The sequence below is a fragment of the Triticum urartu genome, chromosome 2 (assembly GCF_003073215.2).
Source record: "Triticum urartu cultivar G1812 chromosome 2, Tu2.1, whole genome shotgun sequence".
Lineage (NCBI taxonomy): Eukaryota > Viridiplantae > Streptophyta > Magnoliopsida > Poales > Poaceae > Triticum > Triticum urartu.
Genome location: NC_053023.1, coordinates 125,333,750 through 125,348,063, shown reverse-complemented (window position 1 = coordinate 125,348,063; position 14,314 = coordinate 125,333,750). Strand labels below are relative to the sequence as shown.

General features: G+C 45.7%; 1 protein-coding gene across 1 annotated transcript; it reads right to left on the bottom strand.

Moving 5' to 3' along the window:
- Positions 1 to 6,322: 6,322 nt before the first annotated feature.
- On the bottom strand, positions 6,323 to 13,258 carry LOC125536304 (protein argonaute 14-like). Its single transcript, XM_048699498.1, has 22 exons — positions 12,532 to 13,258; positions 11,347 to 11,543; positions 11,081 to 11,221; positions 10,852 to 10,982; positions 10,269 to 10,384; positions 10,085 to 10,191; positions 9,862 to 9,997; positions 9,676 to 9,792; positions 9,423 to 9,530; positions 9,270 to 9,341; positions 8,819 to 8,938; positions 8,601 to 8,739; positions 8,313 to 8,434; positions 8,095 to 8,232; positions 7,809 to 7,954; positions 7,678 to 7,740; positions 7,531 to 7,594; positions 7,308 to 7,437; positions 7,137 to 7,210; positions 6,951 to 7,045; positions 6,798 to 6,829; positions 6,323 to 6,693 (listed from the first exon to the last, which is right to left on the bottom strand). Exons 1-22 carry the CDS (start codon positions 13,189 to 13,191, stop codon positions 6,488 to 6,490), a joined length of 3,114 nt encoding a protein of 1,037 aa, XP_048555455.1. The 5' UTR covers positions 13,192 to 13,258; the 3' UTR covers positions 6,323 to 6,487.
- Between the last annotated feature and the right edge of the window lie 1,056 nt (positions 13,259 to 14,314).

Genomic DNA, 14,314 nt, shown 5'->3' with positions numbered 1-14,314 from the left:
AATGACCGGGACACAGGAATACCCGACTCAATCGCATTGGGAAATCGCGAGCAGTCACTATGGGTAACGATATTTCCATCAACTATATATTGATATATAGATTCTGGAGAATCATATAACCGGAAGTCTACAATTGTCGACATGCATTTCTCAACTAGATTGCAAAAACCTTTCAAATGATTCAGATCCAAAGACCATGGCCATGGCAAAGTGTGAACAACACTCGGACTGAACTCAAGCAAAGGGTATAATCTAGGTAGAAATGATCTTGCTCAATAATGGGAAGGTATTCATAAGCAATACATACACCAGTTTTCTTCTAGAAACAGAATTGAGAACAACGAGGTGGTGAAACAAAGAGCAAGTATTGTAGCACAAGGGTTCACGCAGATACCCAACTATTCTTCAGAGGTGGAATCTCTTTCTGATAACTTTATCATTGGCAGTACAAAATCATCTATCTCTGCAGTTGATAGATGTAGTGCTCACATATCCATGTGGATCACTAGATTCAGACATATATGATTGATTTCCGATGGAATCACAATTCTGAATCGAAATACAAAATGCAACATACATTGTGTAAAATCAACAAGTCACCACAAGACTTATTGTTGTCGGTACATATGGTACAACCGACGTAGTGATATCCTTATACACAAGGATTACTGTAACGCCCTCGATGCGGCTATATCTCCCACGTGTCGAAGCACGACTTAGAGGCATAACCGCATTGAAAGCAATGTCGCAAGTGAGGTAATCTTCACACAACCCATGTAATACAGTAGGGGGAAAAGATACATAATTGGCTTACAATCGCCACTTCACACAATTACATGAATAAAGCATTACATCAACCAGATACAATCAAGGTCTGACTACGGAACCAAAATAAAAGAAGACTACCCCAAAAGCTACATAGATCCCCGATCGACCCCAACTGGGCTCCACTACTGATCAACTAGAAACGAAACAAGACAAAGGACAAGGTCTTCATCGAGCTCCTCCTTGAGCTTGGTTGCGTCATCTGCACGGTTCAACGGCACCTGCAAACTGGTTTTTGGAAGTATCTGTGAGTCACGGGGACTCAGCAATCTCACACCCTCGCGATCAAGACTATTTAAGCTTATGGGTAAGGTAAAAGGTATGAGGTGGAGCTGCAGCAAGCGACTAGCATATATGGTGGCTAACATACGCAAATGAGAGCGAGAAGAGAAGGCAAAGCACGGTCGATAAAAGTATGATCAAGAAGTGATCCTAGAACAACCTACGTCAAGCATAACTCCAACACCGTGTTCACTTCCCGGACTCCGCCAGAAAGAGACCATCACGGTTACACACGCGGTTGGTGTATTTTAATTAAGATCAGGTTCAGGTTTTCTACAACCGGACATTAACAAATTCCCATCCGCCCATAACCGCGGGCACGGCTTTCGAAAGTTCAAATCCCTGCAGGGGTGTCCCAACTTAGCCCATCACAAGCTCTCACGGTCAACGAAGGATATTCCTTCTAGCAGGAAGACCCGATCAGACTCGGAATCCCGGTTACAAGACATTTCGACAATGGTAAAACAAGTCCAGCAAGACCGCCCGATGCGCCGACATCCTGATAGGAGCTGCACATATCTCGTTCTCAGGGCAACACCGGACGAACACTACGTACAGCTAAAACCAGCCCTCAAGTTTCCCCAAGGTGGCGCCGCAAGTGGCTCTAGTTTGGACCAACACTTAGACAAGCACTGGCCCGGGGGGGTTAAAATAAAGATGACCCTCAGGATGCGTGACTCCCAAGGGAAAAAGGCTAGGTGGCGAATGGTAAAACCAAGGTTGGGCCTTGCTGGAGGAGTTTTATTCAAGGTGAACTGTCAAGGGGTTCCCATTATAACCCAACCGCGTAAGGAACACAAAATCCGGGAAACATAACACCGATATGACGGAAACTAGGGCGGCAAGAGTGGAACAAAACACCAGGCATAAGGCCGAGCCTTCCACCCTTTACCAAGTATATAGATGCATTAATTAAATAAGAGATATTGTGATATCCCAACAAAATATCCATGTTCCAACTCCAATCTTCACCTGCAACTAACAACGCTATAAGAGGGGCTGAGCAAAGCGATAACATAGCCAAACAACGGTTTGCTAGGACAAGGTAGGTTAGAGGTTTGACATGGCAATGTGTGAGGCATGATAAGCAAGTGGTAGGTATCGCAGCATAGGCATAGCAAAAGAGCGAGCAACTAGCAAGCAAAGATAGAAGTGATTTCGAGGGTATGGTCATCTTGCCTGAAATCCCGCAAGGAAGAAGAACGAGTTCATGAAGAAGACAAACGGACATAGTCGAACGGGTCCTCACAAACACGACGTTATCGGAACCGACCCGAAGAAGCAACACCGGAAAGAAGCAAACACCATAGTAAACAACCACCACATAATCATGACATGATGCACAACCAAATATGATGCATGTCCGGATTAATGAGGCATGGCATGGCAAAGTGCACAAGCAATACTACAAATTAAGTGGAGCTCAATATGCAACGGAGTTGCATATTGACGAAACACCACGTGACTTATTTAGTTCTTTCCCGTTTATGTACTCAACAATATTAAATGTTGGTAGCATGGCAAGAGGTGAAGTATATGAAAACTACCTATCTAGGCAAGTTTAAATGAGGCCGGAACAACAAGCAACAAGTCCGGAAAATCCCCATATGCATGTTTTAGGTTCGGTACTGTTCTGCCCTAAACTATATTTTAGAGTTGTTAAACATGCAAAGTAGTGCCACCATGTTAAACTAGGAATTTTTCTACCCCATTTACATATAAAGTTTGTTAGGTTTGGAGCTACGGTTATTTAGTTATGAAATAAATCATTTCAGCAGGTCATTTATGCAAATTAAACAAATAGCATTTTAAGCATTTTAAACGTGGATGAAAGAGACATATTATGAAACTAGATGAAAAACTAAGCATATTTCATATATAAATTGTTTTAATATGATGCACCGTTTGTGAGTTATTATATGCATGTTGTGCAAGGGGTTTTCTGTAAATTTGCAAACTCATGGATAAATAGATAAATCACTCCGCGGAAAAAAACACATGAGTCGGACCAAAACTGGCCCGAACTGGGCTCTACAGGAGCAACCGAAGATGGCTTCCTCACATTGGGCTTCAGGGAGCCGGGCCTTGCTGGAGAGGCTGCTCACATTGGCCATGGGCCTTGCTGGAAGAGAACAGTGGGCCGGCTCGATGCAGCAGAAACGGCCCAAGGTGAAGAGGCCACGCGCGTGATGTAGTCCCAGGAGCACGAAGCAGAGGACGGTGAGCGCCGTGCTCGTTCTCGAGCAGAGGGCACCGGCGAGGGACTTGGCGCGATCCCGACGATGCGAACGAGGTGAGGAGGAGCGGATCCAGGCAGGGGCGTCCTGGAAAAGGGGCACGGGCGTGGACCAGATGGAGACAACGGGGACGTGGCGGCGCTTGGCGGCGAGCTTGAGGCATCGGCCACGGGAGCTCTGGCGAGTTCCCTGAGGAGAAGGAGAGCGGGCGAGGATGCAGGACCCGGGCGCGGGGCGGCAGCGTCTTGGGCTCCTAGTGGCCGAGTGGTTGTGGATCTTTGAGGTAGCCATGGCGGTCTCCTGATACAGAGAAAAGAGAGAGACGGGGTGAGGGAAGAACCAGAGACCTAAGCGGCGGGGAGAGGAAATAGAGATGGAGAGACAGGGGCTCGGCCTGGTGCTCGCTGGAGATCGAGGAAACGGGGATGAGCTGCTCGTGATCCCCTCGGGATCGAGCAGAGGAGGTGGCCTCGGGCATGAGCAGGGGATCGAGCGAGGACACGTTGACTTGCTGCCGAAAAACGAGGAGAAATGGGAGGCGGTGGTGGATCCGAGACGGAGGCTGGTGGTTTGGATCGGGAAGGATCCCGAGAAAGAGTGTGGCGGTGGCGCGAGGGACAAGGCTCCTAGATTTTAGGGTTAGGTTGAATCGGTAGGTGGTGGTCTTATATAAAACAAGTAGATTTGTGATAGGGGCATCTGATCCCTTCGATTTTAATCAAATAGACCCGGATAAAAGGTTAGGGAGTCCAAATAAGAAAATGGAGACGTTTTGTAGACGTTTGGGGATGATCCGGATCCAACGGTGACGACTGTCCGGGTCGGGTCCGGGACAACTCTCGGACGCGCGCGAGGGACCGATGCACTGTGCAAGGAGGGGGTGTCGGGCCTGGGGGTTGGTAGCGGGCTGTGCAGAAGGCTTTGGGCTGAGAGAAGAGAAGAGAAGAGAGAGACCCGGCGACTGTTTTCGGAGACCGAAAACGTCCGACGTGTGCCCGGCTATAATGCCGCTATAGTTTAACGGTTGGACTACCAAACGAACTCCAAATGCGATGAAACTTGACAGGCGGTCTATCTACACTATAATAAGACCGCACGCCAACTTTCAACCCATTCCAAGAACATTTTCCGGCCACTTATAAAATAATATTTCGGACATGCCGCGGGCGCGTGCAAGTGTGTCTGGGCTCAAAACGGACAATGGACGGAACGAGGGGACCGGGACGGATGCAAGTTTAGAAAACATAATGATGCAATGCGGATGATGACATGGCAAGATGCAACACGCAAGCAAATGACAAGGCAACAACAGCGAATAACTGGAAGACACCTGGCACATCGGTCTCGGGGCGTTACAATTACTCCTACAATGATGATTATCCATGTTTGTGTGTTTACAATGAAAACACATGTAATCATCTAGATGGCAGAGTTTAAAATGAAGGATTTGGGTGAACCAAAATACCGCTTGTTACTACAACTTAAGCACCTTCATTCATACATTATGGTATACTATGTTGTCTATATCCAAAATATATTGGAGACCATTGTGGACAAATCTTATCCATCCATAACTCTCATGGTAGTTCATTTTCTAGACATAGAGAAAGACCTATTTAGACCAAGAGATGATGAAAATGAGATATTGGGACTCAACGTTCCATAATACCATTGGATCCACCAAACACAATTGGTTGGTGCTCAAGAATATCTTTCGATATCTCCAAGGCATCAAACATCTTGTCCTGATTTTTCAGTTTCACAGAAACGTGAACACCAATATCATTGGATACATCGATCAAATCCCCACTATGTCAGATCGTAGACAAGCTTAGTGTTCCTACTAGGTGTGGTAGCCCCCTCATGAAGAGTCTTCGAAACAGACCTCATGGCTACATCCACCAACCATTATCTCAACGATAATGTTTCTTGTGTTGTCCGGATGCAAACAGGTTACATAATAAGCAATATCACTATATTGCATATCTTGCAAGTCAAATCATGTGATTGATTTGTTCATCGGATATCTACCAACTTCTATGTTCCAGAAATGTGTTCATAGAATTGGTAGGTGACGGCTTCGAATTTTGCAAGAATCAAGGGGAGTATCTTCTTGAATTGTTTCTGTTCAATGCATCATATTATACTCTTTTTCCCTTCATGAGTTTACTTTACAGGTTCTCGTGAAGGTTTTTAATGAGGTAATATCAACATGAGATCATATGTCATACTTTTAGTTTTCCCCACCGGAGTTTTTAGGAAAGTATATACGACATATTTATTGTCCTCTAAAACTCTATGGGTTTTCTCGTATTGAATTAAAAGAGACAATAACCATTATATGTTGCATCATTTTCTCCTTATTTTCCTCGCTGGGTTTGAAGAAGTTTTAGCAACATATCAAACATCTATCTCCTCACATTTTTCCCACAGGGTTTTTCAAGGAGACTTACTTAAGTTGATGATGATGAACATTCTCAAAGACAAACCAACTCGGAGGAGTTTTTATGAAGACGATAAAACTACATAGACAAGTGTAGATTAGGAGGAGTGTTAAGACTTAATTAACACAAGTTAATTAAGGATTAAATCTCCACTTATCCTGACCGTCATATAAATAGACGCGACTTTTGTAAGCGTCGTGTCCCCCCGAATGGAGACTATAAATATGTAACTTGTCATCATCAATAGACAGTTCCCAATACTATCAATTGTCTCTCGTTTTCTTTCAACAATCTCTACACTGTTTTTTTCGTTGAGTGCTCTGCACTTAAACAATTGCATTATCCAAATAATATGTTTTAACTATAGTATTTATCTTCATTTGTGCAGGATACATTTTTTGGTGGATTTTATTTAACTACATTTTTGTGGAGGATACATTTAATCATAATTTTGCACCATATGTGGAAGCCATTTTTTACATCATATTGAAAGTCTGTTTGATTCCCTTCTTGCTCTGCACAGAAAATCCAACAGACGCATCACATCTCCCATGTTTTACCAACACCATACCAAGGTACATTCATGAGCCAACATCACAAGTTCCCAGCAAATGTACCACCAAATCAGCAAATGTACCACCTAATTAAGCAGCAAGCCAACAAAACACACGACTCCCATGAACTTGTCAATGGGCCGATTCAACAATAGAACATCACGTCCTTGACGTTATCCCTGATCCTGGGGAGGCGACGGTATGTCCCAGGAGGACCAGCAGCTCCTGCGCCGGTGGCAGCTGACTCCCGGGTGCCACCGCTGACGATCGAGGCGCTGTCCGAGCCCTCCGATGGCTCGTCGTAATACCGTGCGCGGAACGCAGCCAGGTGAGCGTAGTAGGCAGGAGGAACTGCGAAGAAAGGACTCGAGCATTAGTACCACAGAAGATAATTGCATACCGCAGTTCTCTTTTTTACAAGAAAAATGTGAGATGAACTTGGAGAAGAAACTCACCAACAGAGACAGAGCGAGTACATCGAGCGTATCTGCATTTACAGGCAAAGATACCACATCGGAGTTAGTCTAGCTAGCAAAATAGGAGTCAAGATGGTAGATTAACCTGAATCAGAAAAAAAGAAGTGAAAGAGGGAGATGTGTCGAGCTTACGTGTAGCACAGGTTGTTGGTGAGCAGCTGCAGCCCATCGGCAGTGAAACGGTTTTCATCGAAGAGGACATGGTAGTGAGTTGGTCTGCTTGTGCCCTGAAAAAAACATGCAAAATGCTCACAGTCAGTCAATGCAACACAAAGTGTATGTCCCAACCGGCAGTGAAAGGAATGGGTGCCACCGTACCTGAATCCCGGCATGGCTACACAGGTAGAAATCAAACTCGGTGGGATGGCATATGTTGGTGTCGACCACGGTTCCTGGAAGCATCATCGAGAGAATGGGGACAATCAAACACAATGGCAAACGCAGATGCTATTAAACGCATGTGTTAATGTGTGTGTGAGGCACACTTACCAGGAAGGATGTTTCCACTTTTGTCGGTCTCTTTTCCGTGCACCTCAGGGAAGAGCCTTGTGTGATGCCTTTTCTGGACAACCACAAATGTCACAGGGGGCTGATAATCCTCCTGCAAAGATGCACAAGCCTTTGGCCATAAAAAAGGAACACTGTTAATACACCAAAATAGGATTAAAGCAGAATTAGACAGGCAAAGAACATGATGAATTAAAGGCATCACCTTCCTGATGGCATCCATTTCATACATCAGAACTTGGGCGAACTGCCCTTCACTCACACCGTCCCTACATAGAAAACAAAACGATTCAGCAAAAGGCGCCGCTGACAATGAACAATAACATCATAATTGGAGGTTGGAAGCACTTACCTGTAGAATATGATCCTGCTGGGTTTATGTTTGGTCTTCTGAAAGAATGACACTAGCAACTCCCTGCAGAAAATGTTGCGGATTTAGAACCCACCGCCATCCACTACTCTGAATTAACACAAAGGACTTACCGCATCATTCCACTGTGTACAGGGGTGCCCTTCTCAGGGTCTATGCCTGTGCAATAGAGATCTTGAATAATCTCCTGCCTGGGCGGTTGGGCAGAAACCACAGCTTTGTACTTTGTGATTTCAGGCCAGTCCATGGAGGCCACCACCTGCAGGCACTCATCAAAAGCATGCCAACTGCATCAGCACAATGACATCCAGATAATACAATGGAAGCTCATTTAAATTCACACACTATTAACCAAATTATCAAGTGAACAATTGCTGTCAGAAGATGAACGGAACTCACGGCTGCAATTGACGGTGAGGAATCATCCCCTGCCGCCGGATGTGTTACATCAGCACCAAAAAAGATCGTCGGTTGATCGGTGACTAACGGTATTTGACGTGTAAGAGCTTGCTGAAGAGCTGTATTTCTCCCTCCGACCTAATAATTAAGAAAACACAATATAACTCTCCATTGAACACCTAAGCACAACAGAAAAAGGTGACTGCCAACAAACCCACCTTGACATTGACTTTAAGTGCAACATTTTCAAAATACTGCTTGTTTGCTCTTTCGACCTTGTCTGGCTTGAGACATTGAGATACTATACCAAGGTCAGTCTCGCACACCTTCTTAACTTTCCCTGCAGAGTTGCACAGATATATGGGTACCATGAGACAAGGTAACAGCAAGAGATAAAGGGCGATACTAAAGATGTGCGTGCCATAACTTAGGAAATGTGCATCGCCTAAACTAGGTAAAAAAAGAATGTGCATACCATAACATCGTTTCACAAAAAAACTGCATACCGTAATGGCCAGTAACATCCGGAAGAATCACAATAAGCAACTGGAGGTCACGGGCACTCTGGTGAGCATCCTTCAAAGCACCTTCTATGTTATTGGCGGACGCTGAGAGAATTTCTACCACTGGCATAGGATTGAAAACCTAAAGATTGAAAATAAATTGAGTGTGACGTGAATGATGATATGGGCGACTTGTATGTACAAATATGCGCTGAACATACCATCCCGATGGCGTTGCACATTTTGACTAAGTCGCCACAAAACCTTTTGACTCCATCAATGTGCAAACGTGAAAAGTTCAAGCAAGTCCATCTCTGAACATTCCCTCCATTTATCATTTTCTAAAATACAAACAGAAATCATACATCAGAAAGAGGGACATGTTTAAAAAAACATAAACTAGATTACCTAGGGAGAACTGGTTAACTTTCATGGATAGAAGGAATAAGCCCCCAAATTGTGTAGCTCACACTTCCAACCAAGTTTCTATTTAAATTCTCTAGACTGAAAAAAAATAATACATAATCCAAGAATTTTCTGTTTGTGCGTCCATGTTATACTAAAAGACTACGACCACAATTCACAGTTGTGACAAGATTGTTATAGTCTTGTGGCATTATTAAAAATGAGCAGGTAACAGAATTTTTTTGTTCCAAGTCAGAAATGAATCACCTTGCCAATCATGTTCCACTGGCCAACACTTGGTGCACAAGCTTTGTCCTTTCCAGATTCATGATATTTGAGCTAAAACAGCATAAACAGTTGAAATTAACTAACAAAAACAGGGGGTAAAATATCAAAATGAGAACTAAATAGAATAGACACCATGGGGGGAGGTAGCACGCGAGCCTGCACATTGACCATTTTATCTGTAACATCAATTCCAAACTCCTGCGCCAGCTTATCAGCTGAATAGTTGTTGTGCTCCACCATCTATAGAATACATATTCATTAAAAAATGCTAATGAGGCAAATATAACGAACATGATCACATGGAAAAAAATGATGTAATAAGCACTTTCAAGTAATTTCAATCAATTAGTTTGGTTGTGTTAAAACCTATTGTCTGGACAAATACCTTAAGTATGCTGTTCTCCCTATCACGGGGGCGTTCGCACGTAGCTCTCAGTATGCCAGTCACTTGTTTCTCGTTAAGCTTCCTGGTGAACCTCTGCCCTTCAATAATTTTGCATACCTACAATCATATTATATATCATTAGCAGACTTCCACATTTGGTGTTATGCACAAATAAGAAAAAATTACCTCCATTGGCAAATATATAGGGCGAGAATCATTTCCAGACTGCAGACAAGGCCAAGAAGTGAACCTCAATCTATACTTGTATCGGCCCCAAAAGTATTGCACAACAGTCATTTGGTTGCCTTCATCCAGAGGAAAGCTAAAACAACAAACACCAGTAAATCATTTGGCACTAGAAGGGAAGGAGGGAAGGAGAGGAGATGGAAGAAGAGGAGGAACAATGTACTTGAGCTGAATCAGCGGAACAGAAGTAATCCCAGTTATCTTGTAGGCACTCCTTTTGCCCTCTTGATGAGTGGTTTCAACACGAATCCCGCGCAATGCTTTCCTAAGCTGGAAAGAACGAAACAATTCGGCTAGTAGTGATAAACATTTGTGTATGATACGTTCTTGGTTGATAAATGCAGTACCTTCAGACGGTCCCTGTCAGAAAGGGGGCGATTGGGGTCGGGATTCCTCAGATTCAGACACTCCTGAACAAATTGCATCACCGATATAGGTTTGTAAAATGGCGTTGATGATATATCTGCACAACAAGTACAACAAGGGTTCATAAAAGTGATAACCCTGTGGAAAAGAACGTCTCAAATGAATCTGTGTTCACCTTAAAACTACACTGTAATAACATCAAATTTGTTCAGCAGTTGACTTGTGTTTAAATCACACACACATGCATACACTTTTCCTAATTGAACTCATGTGCTGCAAGTTTTCTCTCCCTGAACCTCACCACAAGCTATATATGCTTCTGTTCAGTAGTCGACTTGTGTTTAAATCACTCCCCTTAGTCTTTGCAAATTTGGATAACCCAGGTAAACAAGTGACATAATACAGACAGACATGGGTTGGGTAGTAGCTTTATGCAGAACTAAACACAATAAATGTGATATCCACTTGGGCAAGAGCTCGTGCTATACCAAAAATATAATTGCAGTGTGGCCTACGTGATTTTGTAACCATGAATTAAGAGAGGGGTTTTGAACTAATATGCACCTATATTCAGTGAGAGGCCCATCTGAGTGGGGCGCAAGCTTTGGTAATATCCTCTCCAGCACTCCAGCCCATCACCGATGTCACGTTGGCCAAATATTGTGGAGTAGAAGGATCGAGAAACGGTGACATAGCTGTAGAACAACAAGATCCATATATATATGGTGATCACATTAAACAAAGTCAGCAGTAAAAACATAACAGAGAAGAGACGTTAACAATGATATCATACTTCAGAGAAGGTGACTCTCTCAACACAACGTCGAGCGCTTGTATTGTGTCCTGTGGAGAATCACGTTGCTTCCCACTGAGGAACTGCTGCAGGTGGTACAAGTTTGCCCGCGCGGCGAACCGAATCGTGACCTTGTACTCACTTTTTTTTTTTCAAATGTAGAAGATAAAAAAAAGGCAGAGCAGAAAAGTGTGAATTAGCAGCTGCACTTGAGATACAAGTAGGCCTAGAACGCACACGAGACAGGAAAGTTAAGACATGCTTACGTTTCTCTTGGTGGTTTCCCCAGCTTGATGGAGAAATCCATCGCCTGGAATGGCAGCTCGCCTGCAGTGTACAGGCTCTTGCTGCCATCGTATGCGACCAGTAGGCCACCGAGAGACGACACGCGGTGCTTGCTTGTCAGCTCCGTCATTAGAACCCTGTTGATCCGTCTTGTCTTGGGCTCAGGAGTAATTGCAACCTGACAGTGAGATCATCCGATTGAATGAAAATAGGCAGATTAATTAGCATCATGTGAAAGAGAAGCTTGTAGTAGCATTCTATAATGTTATAGACACTAACATTAGCTAGCCTTGGTCAAAACAAAGGGAATAATCAAGACCGGACCCCACACGGCACAAGGCAAAGTCTGCAGCTATTACGCCTATGAACCAACAAGCTAGGGGCCAAGGCCTTTTTGCCTAAATCAGCAAGGGCAGACAAGCGCGTTATCTCGTCTGCGCCTCAGTTTTTCAGAAAGAAACCAGCTGTGGTGACAGCAAGGGCAGACAAGCCATTCGGGACGACGTCCTCCTCCAGAAACCAGAATGGAGCAAGCACACCACATGTGCTGCAGAACTTTTGCTAGAAATGGCAGCGAGTAAAAAGTAAAAACCTCAAAGGAAAAGAGAAACCAACGGAAACCGGGCGGAAAAAAGGGCCTCTGGAAACCAATTGGAAGCTGCGACTAAATGTACATCGCACTGTTGCAAAGCTAGCACGCCAAGGCCTAGCATCCGGCCGGCCTTCAAAAGATGTTACGCGGCCCCAAAGCACAAATGCCTAACAGCACAAAGCAAATGTGTGTAACCCATAAAGAAAAAACTAAAGGAAAATAATCTCCGGCTGAACATATCGAGAAACCACGCATACGCACTAGATCTGCGCGTCTTCGATGCAAAATAAATTTGACCACGTAGTCATCATATCCTAGCCCCTGACATCGTGTTTATCAGCAATGAAACTTATCTATGGAAACAACCATCAAGCAAAAGATCGATACGAGATCTTTCCAAATTAACCGAAAAGACGCGAGACTAAAAATCCAGGGCTCGCGCATAATCACGTATGGAAGTCGCAATCGCAACCAGGGCCAGATCGCATCAAAACAAATGTAACAGAACCACTAGCCAGCATGCAATCTATGGTAGAGGAAGAACTTCTGGACGAAGAGAGGTAGGGTTGCTCACATCGTAGTGGCAGATGTCCTTGTCCGCGAAGCCGACGAGGAAGTGGTTCGCTCGCACGATCATCTTCCGCCCCTCCGTACCGAAACCCGGACGACCCGGTGGGGCCACCGACTTGCTCGACACCGGGGTGGCTGCCGGTGGCGCAGGCGCAGGCGCCTGGGATTCCGGTTGAGATCCGCCCGCGGCCGCGGGCTGAGCAGGGGGACGAAGAGCCGGGGCTCCCGCCGCGGCGGGTGCGGAGGAACGAGGAGCCGGGGGCGCCTCCACGGTCAGCCTGCCCACGTCCCTCGCGAGAGCGTCAGCAGGCGCCATCGTAGCCGAAGACGGAGGGGCGCGCGAAGAACTCGTAGAGGCCGTCGCGGGAACCGCAGGCGCGGCCGGACGCGGCGCGGCGGGGCGGAAGCCAGCCGGTCCGCCGGGACCTCGGCCTCTAGCGTCGACGCGCGCGGGTGGCGCTTGCTGATTGTACTCGCCCGCTCCTGGAGTTGGAGCACCAGGGCCGCGGCCTCCGCCATCGCCGCGACCGTAATCTCCTCCTCCAGCCTCGCCACGGCCGCCGGATCCGCGCCCTCGGCCGTCTCCCCGTCCACCGGGGCGGCGCCCTGCGCCGTCGCCTCGCCCGCCTCGTCCACCACCGTACCCGACCCCCCTCGACGCCATGGGAGAGGGTTTTCTGGGGAGAGAAGGAGATGGCGATGTGAAAACTAAGCGTGTGCGCGGAGCGGGAGGGTCGGGCCACGTTTTAACAGGGAGGGTGTGCAGACGAGGGGGCGGGGGGAACGTGTCCCTACTGACCGTTTCCCTAGCGACACTCGCTGAAACGTGTGCCGGCTGTGCTTCCTGTCCCACAGGTCAGTGGAATGGCAAGAGTTTTCCCGTATACGTAGCTCTGCCGATTTTTCGGCAGGAGAAACATCCCGTAAGTTGAACCATTGGCCACCGCCATTTTTTATTCCTACCCTTGTATCAACATGGCTGTTAGGCTAATCATAGTGGGGAGTAACTTAGACTAGTGTCATGCATATGACACTAGTCTTTGTTACTATCTTCATAGTGCAAAGTAATATAAAAGTAGTATTATAAATGATTGCATTTATTACATTATAGACTCATTTTACTTTGGGTTGCGCTATGTTACGGTAACATATTGTGTTACTCCAAACACCTCTTTCCTCATTAACTCTATACCATATAAGCAAATTTGTCTTGAAATGTGTTATGTTACTTGCTAAGTTACTCCCACTAGGACTAGCCTTATAGGAGTACTCCAGTAAACGTCGCCAAAGTTAAAAGAAAAATGCACCGGGCGACCGATCACTACGATCTCAATCATCCATTTTGACAGCCAATTGCTATGGACGGCTAGAAACCCTAACCTTTTTGCCTCTGCATCACTCATCCCTCTACCGCACAGCCCCTCCGCCCCCCCCCCCCCCCCGGCGCCCCACCCAATTAGTTTTGTGCTCCTATCCTCTTTCGCCTCTTTTCCCAAGCCGTGGTGCTAGGACCACTGACATAACCAACCACGATTGGTATGTCAGTGAGGTCAGCACTGACGTTTGGTGTGGCTGTGAGGTCAGCACTGACGTTTGGTGTGCCTGTGAGGTCAGCATTGGTGTGATAGGTCAATACCCGCTGGTGATATGTAAACAGTTGGTCTATGCCAGTTCATCATATGTTGTTAGAATACACATAAGAAAAAACATCATTGATGCCATCTCCTCAGTGGTGTATAATGATTGGTTCATATCAACTCGTTATTTGTTTTGGGAAGGCATGCAAT

Bases quoted from the DNA above. Each gene is read 5' to 3' on its own strand.
- LOC125536304 (XM_048699498.1), bottom strand. From the start codon at position 13,191: ATGGCGTCGAGGGGGGTCGGGTACGGTGGTGGACGAGGCGGGCGAGGC. The intron at 9,793-9,861 runs GTAATTTTTTCT...ATATGATTGTAG, and splicing joins CTATATATTTGCCAATGGAG to GTATGCAAAATTATTGAAGG. The intron at 9,342-9,422 runs GTGTCTATTCTA...ATGCTGTTTTAG, and splicing joins GCGTGCTACCTCCCCCCATG to CTCAAATATCATGAATCTGG.